General features: G+C 45.4%; 3 protein-coding genes across 5 annotated transcripts; all 3 read left to right on the top strand.

Moving 5' to 3' along the window:
• Positions 1 to 193: 193 nt before the first annotated feature.
• On the top strand, positions 194 to 6,205 carry LOC122759039 (zinc finger protein 287-like). 2 transcript variants are annotated; one of them, XM_044013509.1, is made up of 7 exons: positions 194 to 551; positions 1,017 to 1,219; positions 1,326 to 1,427; positions 2,570 to 2,665; positions 2,788 to 2,898; positions 3,019 to 3,142; positions 4,017 to 6,205. In XM_044013509.1, exons 1-7 carry the CDS (start codon positions 518 to 520, stop codon positions 5,936 to 5,938), a joined length of 2,592 nt encoding a protein of 863 aa, XP_043869444.1. In that variant the 5' UTR covers positions 194 to 517; the 3' UTR covers positions 5,939 to 6,205. The 2 variants fall into 2 exon arrangements, with proteins under 2 accessions (XP_043869444.1, XP_043869443.1); XM_044013508.1 differs by having other exon boundaries at positions 1,017 to 1,252.
• Positions 6,206 to 7,365: 1,160 nt separating this feature from the next.
• On the top strand, positions 7,366 to 11,355 carry LOC122759040 (zinc finger protein 271-like). Of its 2 annotated transcripts, none has more exons than XM_044013511.1 (7): positions 7,366 to 7,554; positions 7,895 to 8,097; positions 8,204 to 8,305; positions 8,387 to 8,482; positions 8,605 to 8,715; positions 8,836 to 8,959; positions 9,053 to 11,355. In XM_044013511.1, exons 1-7 carry the CDS (start codon positions 7,530 to 7,532, stop codon positions 10,789 to 10,791), a joined length of 2,400 nt encoding a protein of 799 aa, XP_043869446.1. In that variant the 5' UTR covers positions 7,366 to 7,529; the 3' UTR covers positions 10,792 to 11,355. The 2 variants fall into 2 exon arrangements, with proteins under 2 accessions (XP_043869446.1, XP_043869445.1); XM_044013510.1 differs by having other exon boundaries at positions 7,895 to 8,130.
• Positions 11,356 to 11,632: 277 nt separating this feature from the next.
• LOC122759038 (zinc finger protein 271-like) lies at positions 11,633 to 18,380 on the top strand. Its single transcript, XM_044013507.1, has 7 exons — positions 11,633 to 11,836; positions 12,856 to 13,058; positions 14,139 to 14,240; positions 14,426 to 14,521; positions 14,624 to 14,734; positions 15,229 to 15,352; positions 15,852 to 18,380. Exons 1-7 carry the CDS (start codon positions 11,809 to 11,811, stop codon positions 17,825 to 17,827), a joined length of 2,640 nt encoding a protein of 879 aa, XP_043869442.1. The 5' UTR covers positions 11,633 to 11,808; the 3' UTR covers positions 17,828 to 18,380.
• The last annotated feature ends 827 nt before the right edge of the window (positions 18,381 to 19,207 follow it).

Genomic DNA, 19,207 nt, shown 5'->3' with positions numbered 1-19,207 from the left:
TAATTCCTATCCATCGCAGTTCCTATTTTTTTGTGGCAAATTTCGATGCATATTTCCTGACCGTGTTCACACAAACTGAAAAGTTTCTACTCGTTAAAAGTGACGTTGACTAACAATAGTTGAAATTATAATATGTGAAATATGACTTTTTCATTCATGACGCAACCCGGAACGAAAACACAGTCGGACGAACAATAACTTCCGTTAAATTAACCTCAACTAAAACGTTGGAATGAAAACAAGATGAGAGTGTGAACATTGAAATGTGTAACTCATAAACGTTTTTGAAATGTATTGTAATTAGTAGTTAATGTTGCTTGAGGTGACGTAATGTTGGTTTTAAGAGACGAGACACAACCCGGAAAGGAAAAAACAGACACCGCCGGACGGATAATACAGTCCAGATTCCGTTACACATGAATCGTTTGCTTTCCCAAAAACACAACAACTAAGGAGTGAATTTTTTTCTCATTTTTACTGCCGAACCGACTTTTTACTACCGAACCGAGAACTGCGGATGAAAAAGATGAGGGACAATTTAAAGGGAAACCGTGAGTAACCGATAACCAAGTTAGCCATGTAGCCACTGAGCTAATATTAGCCATGTCTTCTAAATTCTGATGCTCGACTTGAACCGCGCGTTGTTTTGTTTTTACCACGTTTACATGTTTAAATACACTGTGATAAACGCACAAGATACTAGCGCCAACGAGCACTTTAACGGTTGTAAATAATATCGAGCGATATTGGCTTCATATATTATATAATATAAATTGACCAATGACTACAACCGTAGGCTAAATGGGCTGCTTGACTTCTATGCTGGCTCCCTCTACAACTACTATTTGATTATTTTTGCTCAATAAAGATATTTATTGTGTCAGCTGTGACATGAGTATGAAACATATTAGGTTGATTTCACCACAGAAGAGACTGTATGATCTCCACACTTTGTAACATTGTTCTGTTTGAAGATATGCATTTAATAATGATACACTTTTGTTTTCATGACTCAGGTCCTCGTCTTCCTCTCTCCGCTCTCCGTCTCCTGGTCTCACCGGTCCGCCTGCTCTCTGCAGCAGTCTGGCAGACCGTAGAGCAGAAGGCAGTGGCTCATTATGGGGTGCTGGAGGAGTTTGTTTCCATGGTTACAGACCTTGTCCCGGAGCTGCTCACCACCCGACAGAGGGCACAACTGGTCCTGGGCCTGAGAGCGCGGGTGAGAGGACGAAGCGATCGACGTGCCACTGGGGTAAAAATATTCAACATAAATGTATGAAATTAAGACGATTTAAGTGTTTTGTGATTGTTGTTTGTGGTTTCAGCTCATTCTGGAGTTATGTCAGTGTGAAGATTCCGCTCACTCAGAGGTTGTTCAGCCTCACCTGGACAGGATGCAGACGCTAATCCAGGCCTGTGTAAAGGAGGCGAGTTTACATTTTTTCAAATGAAAAGAAGCGCCTTATTAAAGGGGACATATTATGCAAAATCAACTTTTTAACCATTTCAATACTTATATTTGGAACTCTGGAGGCCCTACCAGTCGCCAAAGTGTGTAAAAAGAATACTCAGTCATGTTTTCGTGGTCCCCCTTAGTGTAAGTATAGGCGATAAAACACTCCATGTTGAATTCCCTGCGCTTATGACGGCAGCATGTGCATTTCACCACGAATGTTACCGCCCACCAGTAAGTTTACTTGGAGAGCTCCACCTTAGCTCCACCTTAGCTCCACCTTGTCCCTATAAAATGTGAGAGTGCAGGCGAGGGAGGAAGAGCGCTATTATGTCAACGCGGAGGGACAAGTGTGCTGTTGGTGGCTGCACAGTGGAGCACAGTGTTTTACAGAGGATTTTATATATGAAGCTAATGTGCCGATGATAAAGTCAGCAAACGTGTGTTTGTGTGTTCGCACCACTTCACATCAGTATTTAGTCAGCGACGTACAAACACACACATTGTTAAGAAAAGGTCACATAGAGGTCATAACTGACCATTCTGACACGTCCTAATTAAACATATGTGTTCAGTACGTCCTCCATGACCGGAGCACACACTCAGTCTAATACAGTCACATACAGCAGCAGTTTATGCAGTGATCAGCGGTGGATCAGCGGTGCTGTCCCTAAGTGTTTTTAACTGATTTACAGTTGGACAGTGTTCGGCTCCATCCTTATGTAGGACGTTCTTCCTGTGCTGCCATGTTGATATTGTCAGAGAACTAGTGGAGGGAGGGGGAGAGGAATGAGGGGAGGGAACAGGAGCTGAGCGAGTGAGCGCTGTAAAGAGGACAAATCAGAAACCCCCTGGAAGAAGTGGGCGTGTGTTTGCCTGTGTCTCATTTGCATATAAAGGGACCATGCGCAAAACCGAGCGTTCTGAAAGGGGCGGGTTTAGCAGGGTTATTGAACTGCTATGATGCTTCATCCTTATGGTATTTTGACCAAAGCATGTCACTGACATGTTCATTAGGACACCAGGGAACTATTTTAATGGGGGAAATAGGGTATAATATGTCCCCTTCAAGGTTAACTGCGAACGTTTAAATAATGTTCATGTTGTCTCTCACAGGCTGGAACCACAAATGTAGACGTGCCAAACTCAGACTTTGTGGATTTCGTGAAAGACATGTTGAAAGATCCAGAGACGAGGGACAACTTCTATGAGGTGAGAACATGAATTCAATTCAAGTAGGGCTCAAACAACTGCTCGATTAGTCTGTTACTGTACTGTTTCAAAGCTCGCCTGTATGTGTCGGGAGTTTGACATTAGCAGATGTTGTTTTTCAGACAGTTTTCCCTGAAGAGTTTGGTCCTGCGTTTGACGAAGCTCTGTGCACTCTGACATCGCTGCTTCTGTACAGACTGGAGAAGTTTCTTCCTCTTCAGACTTTCCAACAGGTTCAGAACATGAATATTATCATTAAGTTAAACCTGAAGCCGTTTCCAGACGTGAATTCCAGAAAATGTCCAGAGAATTTGGTCCAGACTTTTACGTTTTTCCTCCTCGTTTCCTCTCAGGTTGCCTCCATGTTTGGTGACGTGTCATCAGTTCTGCAGGACTGTATGGCGCCCGTGTCTCAGGGGGACGAGCTTAGAATCGTCCTGCAGTATCACAAAGAAAACAGTCAGCTTGACCACAATGGCAAGTTTTCTCCAGTTTATTTAAGAAGCAGTTTCACCATTAGATTTCACCCAGCTCTATATCACCACCAAACCCTGGTCTTCTCTCCCGCCCACCTCCCTTACTGAATGCTTTACCGAAATAAAAACCTGGTTCACCAAATCTTCCTCAAACTAAACAGTAACAAAGCCGAGGTTCTCCTCATTGGCATTAAATCTACTCTTTCCAAAACCGACAGCTTTTCTCTCACTATCGACAACTCCTCCATTTCACCCTCCCCCAGGTTAAGAGTCTGGGTGTCACCCTTGACAGAACACAATCCTTTCAGTCCCACATTAATAACATTACCGGGTCTGCCTACTTCCACCTACGAAACATCAATCACCTCCGCCCCTCACTTACCCCCCCCACACTGCCGCCATCCTTGTCCACAGTCTTGTCACTTCCCAAAATCCTCCTATTTGCATTCAAGGCCATCCACAAGCTCGCCCCCCCCATATCTCTCCGATCTCCTCCATGTTTCCACTCCCTCTCGCACCCTAAGATCCTCTCTCTCCACACACCTGTCTGTCCCCTCTGCCCGTCTCACCACCACGTCTATGGATCTCATTACCACCCCAACACAGAAACACTGATTCATTCCCACAATTCAAATCACAACTCAAAACTGCCTATTCCACCTGATCCCAATTGCTCCGCCCCTTTCTGTTATTTTGTTGTTGTTTTCTTTTTTTAAATGTATATTGTATTTGTGCGCCGTCCTCGAGTGCCGAGAGAGGCGCCTTTAAATAAAATGTAGTATTCTTCTTCTTCTTCTTCTCATTATTATGTCACTAATTCTTACACACTGGACCTTTAACACAAGTTAAACTGTTCTCTCTCGCCCTCTCTCCAGACGGTTCCTTGGATGGTGCCTGTATTATTTCAGCTCTCAAACTTCACTCTGTAAAAACAACAGTGGCGCGTAGAAAACACGCACAAGACGCCATCTTGGATCAAGTTCCATCACACACGGGGACTGAGGTCGTACCGTCGCCTCGTACAACACAAACAAACACCGACACAATCCCGCAGTGTCGCCCGATTGAGGTAAAACTTCACAAAACCAACTTTGCACCTGGAGACATTATTGAAAGCATCACAAGACGTCTCGGCACATCGCCGTCGACACAGCTCCGACCCGTGAGACAGAACGGAGGTCTGAAGATGAAGACGCTTCTACTTCAAGAGAAAGGAGGACTTTGCGAAGAGGCTCCCTCTCCCTGCAAATGGGTTGTATCCGTCAACGAGGATCCAAGCATCTCCAGGAACGACTCGGCAGAAACGGCTCCTGGCGGTGATTGCAGTGACGATGACTCGTGGTCTTACTACACGGACGATGACCCTTTCCGTCGCAGTTCCAGTTCGTCTGATTCTTGGTCTTACTACTCGGACGCCGCCTCGTCTTTGGTGTCTCCTGGTAAAACTCCGACTGATTCACTGTCCGGCTCCTCAGATGAGGACCTTTCCTTCAACGGTCCGAAAACTTTATCCTCTTCAGAAATAAACCCCGGAATCGCTGACACGGATTTTGTGGAACGGCTAAAACCCTACAACGCTCACTGCCTTCTCTGCAAGGAGCTCATCAACACGAGTTTGAAAGCTCACATGAAAACGCACTTCCCCTCGGAGAACTACACCTGCCCCTTCTGCAACAAAACATTCAAGCTCTACATGTCTCTACAGAGGCACTTACGGGGAAGTTGCTCAGATTCTACGAGGCAGCAGATTATTGTGGAGAAACCTAAAGTCGCCAAGAACCTTTACAAATGTGACAAATGCCAAGATGCGTATTATGACGATTTTTCCCTGGCCAGGCACAAAATAACCCACCACGAGTTGTACTGCAGCGTGTGCAGGAGGGTGTTACGAGACGCGGCGACGTTGGCGAGACACAAGGCGTCGCACACCACGTTTCAGTGCATCCGCTGCGAGGAGACCTTCACCGTGTTAACGCTGTTACTCAGACACTGCGAGAGGGTCCACCGCCTCAGCAGACCGTTCAAATGCATCCACTGCCCCAAGACGTTCCCCAGGCTCCGCGCCCTGATCCTCCACGAGGGGAGGCACACGGGTCACCTGCCGTACCAGTGCGCCCAGTGCGGCTCTCGATTCCGGAGTCACACGGATCTCGTTTACCACGAACGTGTCCACACCAGGGAGAGGCCCTGCCTGTGTCCGGTGTGCGGAAAGACGTATTCCCAGAACTCCAGCCTGAGGCGTCACCTGAAAGTCGTCCACAGTGAGTTTCGTAATGAAAAGAAGCATTCGTGCTCGCAGTGTGAGAAGTCCTTCAAGGAGAAAGAATCGCTGAAGAAGCACGAGCAGACCGTCCACCTCAACGAGGGATCACTCAAGACGCACCAGCAGACCGTCCACCTCAACGAGGGATCACTGAAGAAGCACCAACGGGGAAGCCACGTGATACGGTTTCCGTGTCAAATCTGTGGGAAGTTGTTGTCCCAGTCGTCGGTCGTCAGACACAAACTGATCCACACGGGAGAGAGACCGTATAAATGCACGGTGCCCAGATGTGACAAGAACTTCCGGTCAGGGACGGAGGTGAAGATTCACATCCTCTTGCATCATACGTCGGAGAGGCCGTTCAAATGCAACGTCTGTGGGAAGGGCTTCATAAGGCTGGGATTTCTCAACGAACACACTAAAATACACTCGGGAGAAAAGACGTTTGTTTGTCCCATATGCGGGAAAGCTTTCCTCAAGCTCTACCTCATGAGGGCACACAAAAAGAAGGTTCATACATTTACTAAACAGTGAATCTAAGGCCCCAGTCACAGCTGGTATTAAACCAGAACTATGCAGGACCCTGATTTAAACCGTCATTGTGATGGTTAAATGTCTTGTTGTAGGGAGATAGGGGGCTGTCTCCACTGACCCCTACTGGCTGTTAGAGTAAAACCAGACGTCAGCAGATCAGGTTCTGCTCCATTTGCTGTCAAATGCTGTTTTTCCACTGTGGGCAGGGTCATCACGGCACGGCTGCATGAAACTGCTGTGACTTTGTTTTTATATATGCAGTGATTTTCGATGTACTGAATCATCAGAATCGGTTAATTAAAAAGATTTGCCCTCTAGATCAAGATTCCATCTGTGGGTCCCGACCCAGTGTTTGGGAGTCACTGCTCTGAAGTAAGCTACAGAAGAAGCAAACAAATCATCACGTAAATGTTTTTTTATAGACACCGTTCTGTTTAATTTCACTGTATCTTGTGCTGTCGTGTGGAGATTACCAAGCTCACAAAAAGTGCTTTGTAAGCAGGTAGATCATAAAATGTATGTCTGCGTAAAGTGTGTGCTATCTAAACAATATGCTCACTGCGTTATCTCACTGTGAGACAGATGTATTTTGACAGAAAATCTAAAGTTTGTAAACCACTCTGAGTGAGTCCATCGAGAAAAACAGCTATTTTAACGTCACAGCACACAGGAGTTGTTGATCCACTGCTGCCTCCGTCACTAAGTCTAAATGTGTGATTTGGTCACTTCGGTGTTTGAAATCCTTTGTTCAGGTTCACGTCGGTGACACAAACTGAACACACGAGGCAGCAGTAGACCAGCAGCTCACTGATTTTCTTGATGGGATGTGGGAGAGTTAGAATGGTTAAAACCCTAAGTTTCTTGTTGGAAACGTCTTTCAAATGGTGAAATAAAGCAGTCCGTGTAATGATATTGTAGATTTCAGCAGGAGTGGTTTTTATTGAGGTGATTTTTGTGGCTAAAATGTGTTTTCTCTGGTGTCATGTTGTTCTCTTGAAAAAACCCAAAAAACACTGAGCTATCACAACTTATTAAAACAATTTGAAATGTTGCGATTCTGACAGTTATTTACATGCGTGGGCACATGCGTGGGCACATGCGTGGGCACATGCGTGGGCACATGCGTGGGCACATGCGTGTCGTCGTCTTGTTTCAGGAGGAAAGAAGCGGAGTCTTCATGGAACAGTCAAGAACGCCCATGACGTAACCCGGACGAAAACACAGTCGGACGAATGATGACGGTTCGCTTCCGTGAAATTAATCTCAACTAAAATGTTGGACGAAAAAAAAAAGGATGAAAGTGTTAAAAAGTCATTTACGTATATACGTAAATGACTTTACTCTCGTAGTTAAAGTATATTGTAATAAATAGCTAATGTCGTTCGGGGTGCGGTTGATAGTCACCGTCGTGATTCGACGAAACACGACCCGGAACTAGAAACAATGCCGGACGGATAATGAAGTCCAGATTCCGTCACATGAGTCTTTAGCTTTCACAGAATTATAAGACATAAAGGGCGGGAAGGAGTGACGTGTATCTAATAAAACCTAAAACATTTGACTGCTGAATTGACAACAGCGGATAAAAAAGATGAGGGATAATTTAAAGGGAAACTGTAAGTAGCCGATCACCAAGTCAGCTAGCCATGTAGCCACTGAGCTAATATTAGCATGTATCGTTCCTGATACTCGATAAGGGAATAAACTACTCGTTTAAATAAAAACAAGTAACACTTTTGCATGTTTAAACACATGTTGCCACTGTCATGTGATAAAGTACACGTTTGTTAAAGGGACCACGCTTTTGCACGACATTATCGACCGATATTGGCTTTAAAATGTATAACCGGATATCGGCAAACACACTAGCATCTGCCAATATGACCGATGACTACATCAGCAGGCTTTTTGAAGATATGCATTTAATAATGATACACTTTTGTTTTCATGACTCAGGTCCTCGTCTTCCTCTCTCCGCTCTCCGTCTCCTGGTCTCACCGGTCCGCCTGCTCTCTGCAGCAGTCTGGCAGACCGTAGAGCAGAAGGCAGTGGCTCATTATGGGGTGCTGGAGGAGTTTGTTTCCATGGTTACAGACCTTGTCCCGGAGCTGCTCACCACCCGACAGAGGGCACAACTGGTCCTGGGCCTGAGAGCGCGGGTGAGAGGACGAAGCGATCGACGTGCCACTGGGGTAAAAATATTCAACATAAATGTATGAAATTAAGACGATTTAAGTGTTTTGTGATTGTTGTTTGTGGTTTCAGCTCATTCTGGAGTTATGTCAGTGTGAAGATTCCGCTCACTCAGAGGTTGTTCAGCCTCACCTGGACAGGATGCAGACGCTAATCCAGGCCTGTGTAAAGGAGGCGAGTTTTTTCAAATGAAAAGAAGCGCCTTATTAAGGTTAACTGCGAACGTTTAAATAATGTTCATGTTGTCTCTCACAGGCTGGAACCACAAATGTAGACGTGCCAAACTCAGACTTTGTGGATTTCGTGAAAGACATGTTGAAAGATCCAGAGACGAGGGACAACTTCTATGAGGTGAGAACATGAATTCAATTCAAGTAGGGCTCAAACAACTGCTCGATTAGTCTGTTACTGTACTGTTTCAAAGCTCGCCTGTATGTGTCGGGAGTTTGACATTAGCAGATGTTGTTTTTCAGACAGTTTTCCCTGAAGAGTTTGGTCCTGCGTTTGACGAAGCTCTGTGCACTCTGACATCGCTGCTTCTGTACAGACTGGAGAAGTTTCTTCCTCTTCAGACTTTCCAACAGGTTCAGAACATGAATATTATCATTAAGTTAAACCTGAAGCCGTTTCCAGACGTGAATTCCAGAAAATGTCCAGAGAATTTGGTCCAGACTTTTACGTTTTTCCTCCTCGTTTCCTCTCAGGTTGCCTCCATGTTTGGTGACGTGTCATCAGTTCTGCAGGACTGTATGGCGCCCGTGTCTCAGGGGGACGAGCTTAGAATCGTCCTGCAGTATCACAAAGAAAACAGTCAGCTTGACCACAATGGCAAGTTTTCTCCAGTTTATTTCGTTGATGAAGAAATGGCTCCAAACTGTTGTGAAGAGTGTTTTTCAAACTTCTTTTTTCCCCACTTTCCAGACGGTTCCTTGGATGGTGCCTGTATTATTTCAGCTCTCAAATATCACTCTGTAAAAACAACAGTGGCGCTTAGAAAACAAGCACAAGACGCCATCTTGGATCAAGTTCCATCGCACACAGGGACAGAGGTCGTACCGTCGCCTCGTTCAACACAAACAAACACCCACACAATCCCACAATGTCACCCAATTGAGATAAAACACAGAGTCGAGCTCAATCCTGCCTGCAAATCTGCCCAGAGGAAAGAAAAAACATCCACAGTGGTTGTGTCTGTCAACAAGAATCCAAGCATCTCCAGGAATGACTCGGCTAAAACAGCTCCTGACACTAACTGCAGTGAAGATGACTCGTGGTCTTACTACTCGGACGATGATTCTTTCCGTTGCAGTCCCAGTTCGTCGGATTCTTGGTCTTACTACTCGGACGCCGCCTCGTCTTTGGTGTCTCCCGGTAAAAGTTCGACTGGGTATGATTCACCGTCAGGCTGCTCAGATGAGGACCCTCCCTACAAGCGTCAGAAAACTTTGTCCTCTTCAAAAAGAAACCCAGGAATCGCTGGCACGGATGTTGCCGCACAGAAAAACCCCCACTACACTTACTGCTTTATCTGCAAGAAACGTATAAACATGAGCCTGAGAGGTCACATGAAAACGCACTTCCCCTCGGGGAACTACACCTGCCCTCGCTGCAACAAGAGATTTAAGCTCTACATGTCTCTACAGAGGCACTTGCAGAAAATTTGCTTCGAGTCTACGAAGCAGCAGGTGAACGCGGGGAGTGCGGAGGTCGCCAAGAACCTTCACAAATGTGACAAATGCCAAGATGCGTTTAGTTACAAAGTTTCCCTGGCCAGGCACAAAATAACCCACCACGAGTTATACTGCAGCGTGTGCAGGAGGGTGTTACGGGACGCGGCGACGCTAGCGCGACACAAGGCCTCGCACACCGCGTTTAAGTGCATCCGCTGTAACGAGACCTTCACTCTCTTTCTGCCGCTACTCAGACACTGCGAGAACCTCCACAAAATTGCCAAACCGTTCAAATGCGTCCACTGCCCGAAGACATTCCCCAAGCTCCGTGTCCTGATCCTCCACGAGTGGAAGCACACGGGTCACCTGCCGTTCCAGTGCGCCAAGTGCGGCTCTCGATTCCGATGTGACACGGATCTCCTTCTCCACGAACGCGTTCACACGAGGGAGAGGCCCTTCCTGTGTCCGGAGTGTGGCAAGACGTTTGCCCAGAATTCCAACCTGATACGTCACATGAATCTCATCCACAGTGAGTTTCGGAACGAAAAGAAGCATTCGTGCTCGCAGTGTGAGAAGTCCTTCAAGGAGAAAGGATCACTGAAGAAGCACCAGCGGACCAGCCACCTCAAAGAGCTGTTCCGGTATCCGTGTCCGCACTGTGGGAAGCTGGTGTCCCGGTCGACGCTTGTCAGACATGAACTGATCCACACTGGAGAGAGACCCTTTAAATGCACGGTGGCAGAATGTGACAAGGCCTTCAGGTCGGCAACCGAGGTGAAGAATCACGTCCTGTTACATCACACGTCGGAGAGGCCGTTCAGATGTGATGTCTGTGGCAAGGGCTTCACAAGGAAGGGGTTTCTCACCGCACACGCCAAAATACACCTGGGAGAAAGGCCTTTTGTTTGTCCCACATGCGGGAAAGCTTTCCTCAAACTCTACAGCATGGAGAGACACAAAAAGCTGGTTCATACAGTTGTTAAAGAGTAAATCTACAGCCCCAATCTCACCTGGTATTAACCCTTCACTTTTGATATCTGACAGTTACTGAACCGTTTAGGAACTACGTTACTGAGAAGCCGACGCCAGGTGAAGCTTGTCTGTGATTGGACGGCCGTTCCGTGGAAGTCCTGAGGTTATACCGTATAGAAGTTATAAGTATATGAGCGCAAAGCTCTATTTCTCTGCTTTCCGGTATCCATCCATCCAACCGTCCGTCTTCTACTGCTTTATCCTCCACACAAAGGTCACATGGGACGCTGTGCCGATCTCAGATGACATGGGGCAAAAGGCGAGGTCACACCCTGGACAGATCGCCAGTCCATGGTTTTTGAATTTTTTCTCGTTATCACACATGGTTTTAGGAGTTACGGTAACAGATGGGTTAAAGTAGAGCTATGCAGGACCCTATGTAATTGGATCACTCAGGACAGATGTTCATACCAGGTCTTAACGTGGTCTACCTCACATCGTGAACCTGCAGAAGCTCTGAGACAAACTTTGTCATGGTGTTTGTGATTCATTGTAATAAAATTGCACCAAATTAGCCTTGTACTTTTGTAATGTTGTCAGATTTCCTGATGTTTATATTTATGCAGAGAAAAGCATGGAAAAAATATTAATCTGTACTTAATTATGTCTTATGTTATGTATTAAGTATGTCACCAGGAAATGACTTTGGTAGAAGTGTAGGTCACTTCTTTTCACAATATTAAGTATCTAAAGTAATTTTCTGATATATGGTGATGTAATATATTTGTTAAGCACGTGTACAGTGCGTTCCGTGAAAGGAAAAAAAAAGAAGAAGACGCGGAACCAATCACTGACTGCCAGCAGTCGGAGCGTAACCCCGGACGGACCGCAGGGAAACCGTTGACGCACAAAGCTCGTCAGCGTAGCTTAGCGTCGCTCTCTGGGTCGTAGCCGCTTTAAATTCGCCGCGTTCAGACTGTGGTGCACAAACAAACCGGTCACGGTGACTGTGATGTGACTGCTCCCACTCCCACGATGGACGGAGTTATTTCACACTTACACGGTGAGTGGAGCCCGGGGACAGACGCGTTTGTTTGGCTAGGCCGTGACATAGCCCGCGCGCGGGAATAGCATTGCTAACTGTGAAGTTAAAATAGTTGTTTGTTTGTTTTTTTACCCACTTCGCAACACGTTGGAATACACTGTAAATACCCGATGTCCTCAAGCGGTTCGTCCTGGATTTAAAGAGGTGACGCGTTTTAACCGCGGTACTTGAAAAGTTACAGTGGCGATTTTTATGCTAATGCTAGCTGTCGGCTCCGCCATCTTGGCTAATGCTAACAGTAGCTTCGGACTGGTTATGACCGTGTCTTTAAGTGTTTGTTTGAACATATATTTATGTTTCGTGATTTTAAATAAGCGCGGAACAATGTACAATTATAATTATTACCTGAAATTGCAATTGTGGTACGAATCGTGATGTTAGAAGGGGAGGGAGGGGCGATTTGTGTTTTCTTCGGCCTGGAGAAAATGATACGATAGTAATTTTATTAGAACATACGGTTTTAATACATTAACATACATTATAAGATCAGCAGACGACTTTATTAATCCCTTTGGGGAATGTGTGTGTATGTGTGTGTATATATATATATATATATATATATATATATATACACACACATATATATGTGTATATATATATAGAGAGAGAGAGAGAACTAGAGAACTAATAGTAATAGTGTAACAACAGCAGTGTAACAACAGTGATGATTGATCAAAGTGGCAGTGTGCAGTGGAGACAATCACGTGCTGTCTAACCATATTAAATCACTTTTTTAACACTGCCAGTTTTACAGCATCTGTACTGAAAACTGAATAAACTATAAATAACATTTTACTAACTAAGTAAATCAGATGCATTGATGAGATGAATGTATAGGGTAAACCGAGAAAACAAAGGTAAAAATGATATTTGTGCAGATCAGTGAGACACAAACATGTTCTCTTCAATCTGTGGAATAAGACATGTAAAATGTTCAACCCAATTCATGACATTGAAACTGTGTTCTCCGTCTCCAGGTTCCTCTCTTCCACTCTCCACCCTGCGTCTCCTGGTCCCGCCTATCCGCCTCATCTCCGCGGCAATATGGCAGACGGTGGAGCAGAAAATCGTGTCAGACTATGGGCTGCTCGAGGAGTTTGTGTTCATGGTCACGGAGATCGTTCCCCAGCTGCTGTCCCCACGGCAGCGAGCCGAACTCATTCTGGGTCTGAGGGCTAGGGTAAGACACGCCCACTCTGCATATAGAGTAGGCATGGGCCGGTATGAGATTCTGACGGTATGATAACCTTAGGCAAAAATATCACGGTTTCACGGTATTATGAATACAGCTCTAAAATGTGTATTTTGAATGTCTGTATTTAAAAACAAAAAAAGGAAAAAAACTTTTCCATTGAACCCTCTTTTATTTTTTAAACAATATATAGAACATGGATATTTGAAAATATATATATATATGTATATGCTAGTTACCATATCTGCCTCAGTAAAAAGAAGTTACTATCATAGAGATAAAGAGATAAGATTTGGTAACTACCATCTGCCTCAGTAACAAGCTCATTTCACTAATGTCAAATGCTTATACGCTCGTAGACAACCTTAACTTTACCTTGAATTTGGCATACAGCGATGGGTGGTGCTCCCGTAGATGTGCTATCATGTTTGAAGTGTTGCCTCCTCGGGCTGCCACTGTCCTCAAAAATGTATTGCACATCGGGCGACCCTCTTCCTACAAGCCGTGGCCGTCTGACTTGGTCCTTTTAGACGGGGGGAAGACTTCGGGGGGCTCGCCTCCTTCAGCCATCATGCTGCCTGTTTGTCACTCACAGCAACCAGGTACGGGGGGAGGGGCACTTTACGCTGCAGCTGCACACAGCGCGAGGGAGCTCTACTTCTCTCTGACGAGACGTCACGTTCAAAAAAAACAAAAACGCAGTAACGGTATGGCGGAAAATTTTTAGTGGTTTTGAAACCGTTACTTTTTCATACTGTGGTATACCTTGAAACTGATAACCGGCCCATGCTAGTATAGAGTCAATAACCGTGAGCAAACGCTCACACGTAAACTTTGAAACGGAAAAAGGAAGTTTGGCTTTGCAAGAAAAAAATAAACTTTTAGTGACTTGGCAAAGCTAATTAAGTTTTCATGTTTTATTTTATTAATTAATACAAGTTCTCACTTACATGTAAATCTAAGTGAGAATCTTTAATGTTGTCTCCAGTTGTCCGTCCACTGTCCCCCCTCCAGTGAATAGCAATTTTGATTAGGTTTCCCCCCCCCCCTTCTGTTCCGTCACTGCAGCTCATCCTGGAGTTGTGTCGCTCTGACGACACGGCCGACCTCCAGGTCATTCAGCCTCATCTGGACAGGATGCAGACGCTCACGTCGCTGTGGAGCCCTGAGGTGAGTCCCAACCAGGGAACACTCACTGCAATACCAAACAAGTGTTTTACCAATGACTCTGCATTACTTCTAGAGTATTCAGATATTCTGCAAATGATACCGTCGAGTATTCAAATAGTGTTTTGTTTTTTAGTGTCTGAACCAGCAGCAGAAAATAAAGTGTTTCAATCTATGTTTCACGACAGACTGAAAACGGAGAACAAACCAAACCCGACTCTCATTTCATGGGCCTCGTCCGAAATCTGCTCCAGGATCCCACCGAGAGAACCAACTTTTTCCAGGTATTTTTTGTCTTTGTTTTTATTACATGCTCTTGATTTGAAAATACAATTTCAAGTCTGAGCAGCTTAGATAGAGATTGACAGATTTCTTGGCTCTTCCAGGACGTTTTCCCGGGCGACTTTGGTCCCACGTACGACAAAGCCATCCAGACTCTGATGTGGCTTTTTCTGTCCAGACTTGAAAAGCTTCTTCCCGTTCAAACTCTTCAGCAGGTAACAAGAATGAATACATTACCACAGTGTGTAAAATTGAGCAACATTTATTGGTGTAAGTTGCAGGTGAATATCCCTCACCTCGCTCATCTCTAGTGTGTTAGAGAACCTATGTAACCTTCAAAAGATGTTTGGTTCGTCCATTGTGGGCTCCTGTAAATGTGCGTTCCATTCAGTTTCCAACGCCAAAGAATTTGGGTTTCCTTTTACTTTTAGCAGCACTTTTGTCTTGTTTCACAGTAAATCAGTCGTACACGTTACTGTCTCATTTTTATCCATAGACACGTTGCTACGCTATTTGTGGGATACCTTTTGTCTCCTTGTTTTTCCCCCTTCTCTCTGTCAGCTATGACAATTTCTGCCAAATTAAAATAGTTTTACACTCTGGACCTTTTGAATTCTGTGCTTTGTTGTGAGGAGTGCAGAAAGGGAAGCTGCTACTCCAAGTAATTAACTTTTTTGCTAACCTTTGTTTTCCCTCCGTCTTTTGTCAGATCGCGTCTTTGCTCAGCAACGCCTCGTCTGTCCTGGGTGAATGTATGGAGACGATGGCACAACCTCAGGAGCTGAAGACGCTGCTGGACTCTTACAAAGACCTCACTCAGTTAGAGGATATCGGTGAGTCACTCAAGATTATTGATCACTTTGTTGTTTGTGAATAACTTGTATAGATATGACTACCATTTTATACTCGCCCCAACATTTAAACGATGACATTGTCAAATGCCTTTTTTTGTCCACATGCTGGACAGATATTCAGTGTTACATTACATTACATTACATGTCATTTAGCAGACGCTTTTATCCAAAGCGACTTACAAAAGTGCATTTAAACATTTGGGTACAAATAAGAGCTAGAAGTAAGTAAGAGCTTCAAGTAGAACAAACTATGAAGTGCTAGTCATAAGTGCGATGTAGGAGTGAAATAAACCGGAAGATATCTGACACTAAAACTGATTGTCGAGGTAGTTGGAGATTGAGTTATAACCCTCCACTTCTCATATTTATCAAACTATTTTCTAGTTACAAAAGTTCTGAATATTTAGCTCCTTCCGTAATCTGAACTGTGTTTATTTGTCAATTTAGTAATGATGAAAAAATACTGTTTTCTTTTCAGAATCCTGCATCGTTGAAAGTGGCATCTTGTCCGTTCTCTGCCTCCCGTCTGAAGAACGAGTCATGATCATCAACGACCAAACGGAAACGGACGCCGTCTACACAGTCTGCACAGAGATGGAGGTGGAGACAGAGAACAAAGAGACTTACACAGAGGCAACCGTGACCACGGACCAGTGGTTCGGTATCGCCGGCGAAGTGAAGACGGAGATTGGCGCCGAAGGCACCACAGCCGACGAGGGCGAGATGGCCGATGTGCACCACGATGGCCAGTCTGGAACGCTGATGATAGGGGAGGACGGCCAGGTGACGGTGCTGGACGACACGGAGAAGAAGCCAAACAGACGCGGGAGGAAGAAGAAGCAACCCACGGACGAAGAGCCGGACTACGACGTTCTGTGGGAGAGACCCGTGCGAAAGAACCGCGGGCTCAAGATGAAAGGCTACCTGTCGCAGTGGAGGAAATCTTCAAGGACGCAGAGCAGCAATGCTGTGAACGCCACCTCAAAAACGTTCACCCGATCCCAAGCGCCAAATAAGAGCAACGACTTGGACGAGAGGACATGCAAAGTGTGCGGCCTCGTAGTGAGACAGGCCAAGTTCTTACCGCGACACATGAGCAGACACTCGAAGGACGACCCATTTTCCTGTTCGGTGTGTAAAAGGTTTTATAAGAGCTTACGTTACTTGCAGCAGCACAGATGTCAAGGTCTGACGGATAAGAAGAAGCCTGGCAGGAAACCAAAGGTGCAGGTGACGGAAGCGGACAAGGCCGAAGAATCGTCCAGCGGGGTTCCCTGCGACGCAGCCGCCGAGGATCCACCGGCAGACGACACCGAGCAGGACCCGGACTACACACCCTCAGAGAGGAAGTCCTCCAAAGACCAAAGTCCGGAAGGAAACAAGAGCATTCTAGAAGGTCCGTTCTTCTGTCAGCACTGCAGTGCTGAGTTCAAGTGCAGACAAACTTTTCGGTTCCACATGAGAAACATTTGCTACACCGAGCAGCAGGTGGATCCCGAGACGTCCGAGGACATCAAGCGCTGTTTCAGGTGCGACGAGTGCGGCAAGGTGTTCCGATACAAATCGACCCTGGAGTCGCACAGACAGACGCACAACCCGCTCTACTGCGAGGTGTGCACTAAACTGGTCCGAGACCCCGAGGCCCTGGCGATGCACAAAGAATCACACACGCCATTTCAGTGCAACCAGTGCGACGAGAGCTTCCTCGTTTTCAAGGCTCTTCACAAGCACTACATCGACGTCCACAACCCCACCGAGCCGTTTACCTGCACCCACTGTCAGACCACGTTCCCCAGTCTGAAGCGGTTCATCCGACATGAGTGGAAGCACACCGGCTACCAGCCGTTCCAGTGCTCCTACTGCACCAAGAGGTTCCGCTCGTTCTCCGACCTCGTGGAGCACCAGAAGAAGCACACCAAGGCGTATCCGTTCCTGTGCTGGGAGTGCGGCAAGAAGTTCAGGCACAGCGTCACGCTGACGAGGCACGTGGAGCGCGTGCACAACGCCGGCGAACCCATACTGGACAAACCCCTGCCGACGTTCACCTGCGCACAGTGCGGGAAGACGTTCACGTCCAGGAGGTGCCTCCTGAAACACGACAACTTCCACCACAAGGGGATGCGGTTCCCGTGCGAGCACTGTGGGAAGGGATTCTTCGGCAAGGACGCACTCGTGAGGCACACACTGATTCACACGGGCGAGCGGCCCTTCAAGTGCGACGACTGCGACAAATCCTTCAGGTCCTCGGCCGAGTTGAAGATACACAGGCGGTACCACACCGGGGAGCGGCCGTTCAAATGCAACATTTGCGAGAAGGGTTTCGTCCAGTCGTGCTTCCTGACGTTGCACATGCGAACCCACACGGGAGAGCGGCCGTATGTTTGCGCCGTGTGTAGCAAAGGCTTTTCGAGTCTTCACGGCCTAAAGAGACACAGGAGACTTGTTCATGCGTAGTCGTTGCTAACGCTAACTAGTTGGGAATCCCGAGTCTGCATTTCTAAGGATTCTATATTCTTCTGCTTCCACATCGTTTTTTCATGCTCACATCCAAAACTTTTTTTTGCCCCCGTTGAAAACTGTCGTAACCGAAAACGAGGCCGAAGAACAACCAAGAACAACCCTTGGGCATACTCTCCGTTCCCAACTGCACAAACCCTCCCGTTCTCTTTGATGTTCTCTAACTGATGGAGGTCAGAGGTCGCGTAACTGGATAAACTGCTGACCTCTGGGTCACAAACTCCTGTTACTGTTGATGATCGTGTTTGACGGATTCCGTTTCTTGAAGACATTCACCACATTTCCACCCTGGCCTGAATCGTTAGGAGATGCTGTGTGACTGTATAGTGTGTTATAAATATGTATAATAAAAAAAGAAAAGAAAGAACTTTGTATTTTTTACAGGAAAAAAACCCATTTAGCTCTGCATAAGATTTCTATGTAAATGATGTGACCTCTTGATTCCTTTGGGAATTGTTTCCTTCTTGAATAAATTCAGAGTATGACTCCAGCGTGTTTGGTTTACTGAAACGTGATGTAACACAGGTAAGGCAGTGTGCCTCATCCTTATTTGTTGAAATAACTTTCTACAGTCAACTTAACTTAAATCCCCCTCGTATCCCAACTCCTTATGGTACATTGCCCCCGGCTCTACTCGCCTCGCCATGCCGCGGTTTATGTAGCGTTTCCTCTAGCCACTAATACCTGGTACCAGGTACAGGCGAGTAGAGCCGGTGGAAATGGGCCAAACTGCAGTTGGATTCAAACTAAGTAAAAAAAAATGCATGTTTTTGGTTAGCAGAAATTGTTCTACAGTGGCCGTTAACGTCGATATTTTCATCAAAACCATGTTAAAGTAATATAAAAAAAATGTATTAAGTAACTCATGCTTGATCTTAGTTTGTGGTTAATTTATTAAATGTAAACCTTTGGAAATATGAGAAAGTGCTTCTAGCTCCACTTTTTAGTAAGTAACTCTTTTTCTTTATGAACTATATATTTCAACTGTTTTTCTATCACTAAATTCCCCAAAAAATATTTTTTCTTAATTTAATGAGTGAATACGTTTGCGATAACAAACTTGAGCTCCATTTGCTGAACTATCTTGATAGTTTTCTTTCCAAGAAATAACATTTCAGCTTTGTTTTCTGAATGAATGATGTAATTTCTACGGAATAATATTAAGCTCTTCTAAACGAACTTTTTGCTGGTTTTCTGAATTGGGATCGTTTTTTCATACCAAATTAAAATTTAAATACAAAATGACTTTATTTAATGTTATTTTATGTTAGTTAAACTTTCTGAATAAAAATAGTAATATTTTCCTAGCGAATGGAA

This window comes from Solea senegalensis, linkage group LG18 (genome assembly GCF_019176455.1).
Source record: "Solea senegalensis isolate Sse05_10M linkage group LG18, IFAPA_SoseM_1, whole genome shotgun sequence".
Taxonomy (NCBI): Eukaryota; Metazoa; Chordata; class Actinopteri; order Pleuronectiformes; family Soleidae; genus Solea; species Solea senegalensis.
This window is presented reverse-complemented; position numbering and strand designations above follow the sequence as displayed.

Bases quoted from the DNA above. Each gene is read 5' to 3' on its own strand.
- LOC122759039 (XM_044013508.1), top strand. From the start codon at position 518: ATGAAAAAGATGAGGGACAATTTAAAGGGAAACC. The intron at 2,899-3,018 runs GTTCAGAACATG...GTTTCCTCTCAG, and splicing joins CTCTTCAGACTTTCCAACAG to GTTGCCTCCATGTTTGGTGA. The intron at 3,143-4,016 runs GCAAGTTTTCTC...CCCTCTCTCCAG, and splicing joins CAGTCAGCTTGACCACAATG to ACGGTTCCTTGGATGGTGCC.
- LOC122759040 (XM_044013510.1), top strand. From the start codon at position 7,530: ATGAGGGATAATTTAAAGGGAAACT. The intron at 8,716-8,835 runs GTTCAGAACATG...GTTTCCTCTCAG, and splicing joins CTCTTCAGACTTTCCAACAG to GTTGCCTCCATGTTTGGTGA. The intron at 8,960-9,052 runs GCAAGTTTTCTC...CCCACTTTCCAG, and splicing joins CAGTCAGCTTGACCACAATG to ACGGTTCCTTGGATGGTGCC.
- LOC122759038 (XM_044013507.1), top strand. From the start codon at position 11,809: ATGGACGGAGTTATTTCACACTTACACG. The intron at 11,837-12,855 runs GTGAGTGGAGCC...CTCCGTCTCCAG, and splicing joins AGTTATTTCACACTTACACG to GTTCCTCTCTTCCACTCTCC. The intron at 15,353-15,851 runs GTGAGTCACTCA...TTTTCTTTTCAG, and splicing joins CACTCAGTTAGAGGATATCG to AATCCTGCATCGTTGAAAGT.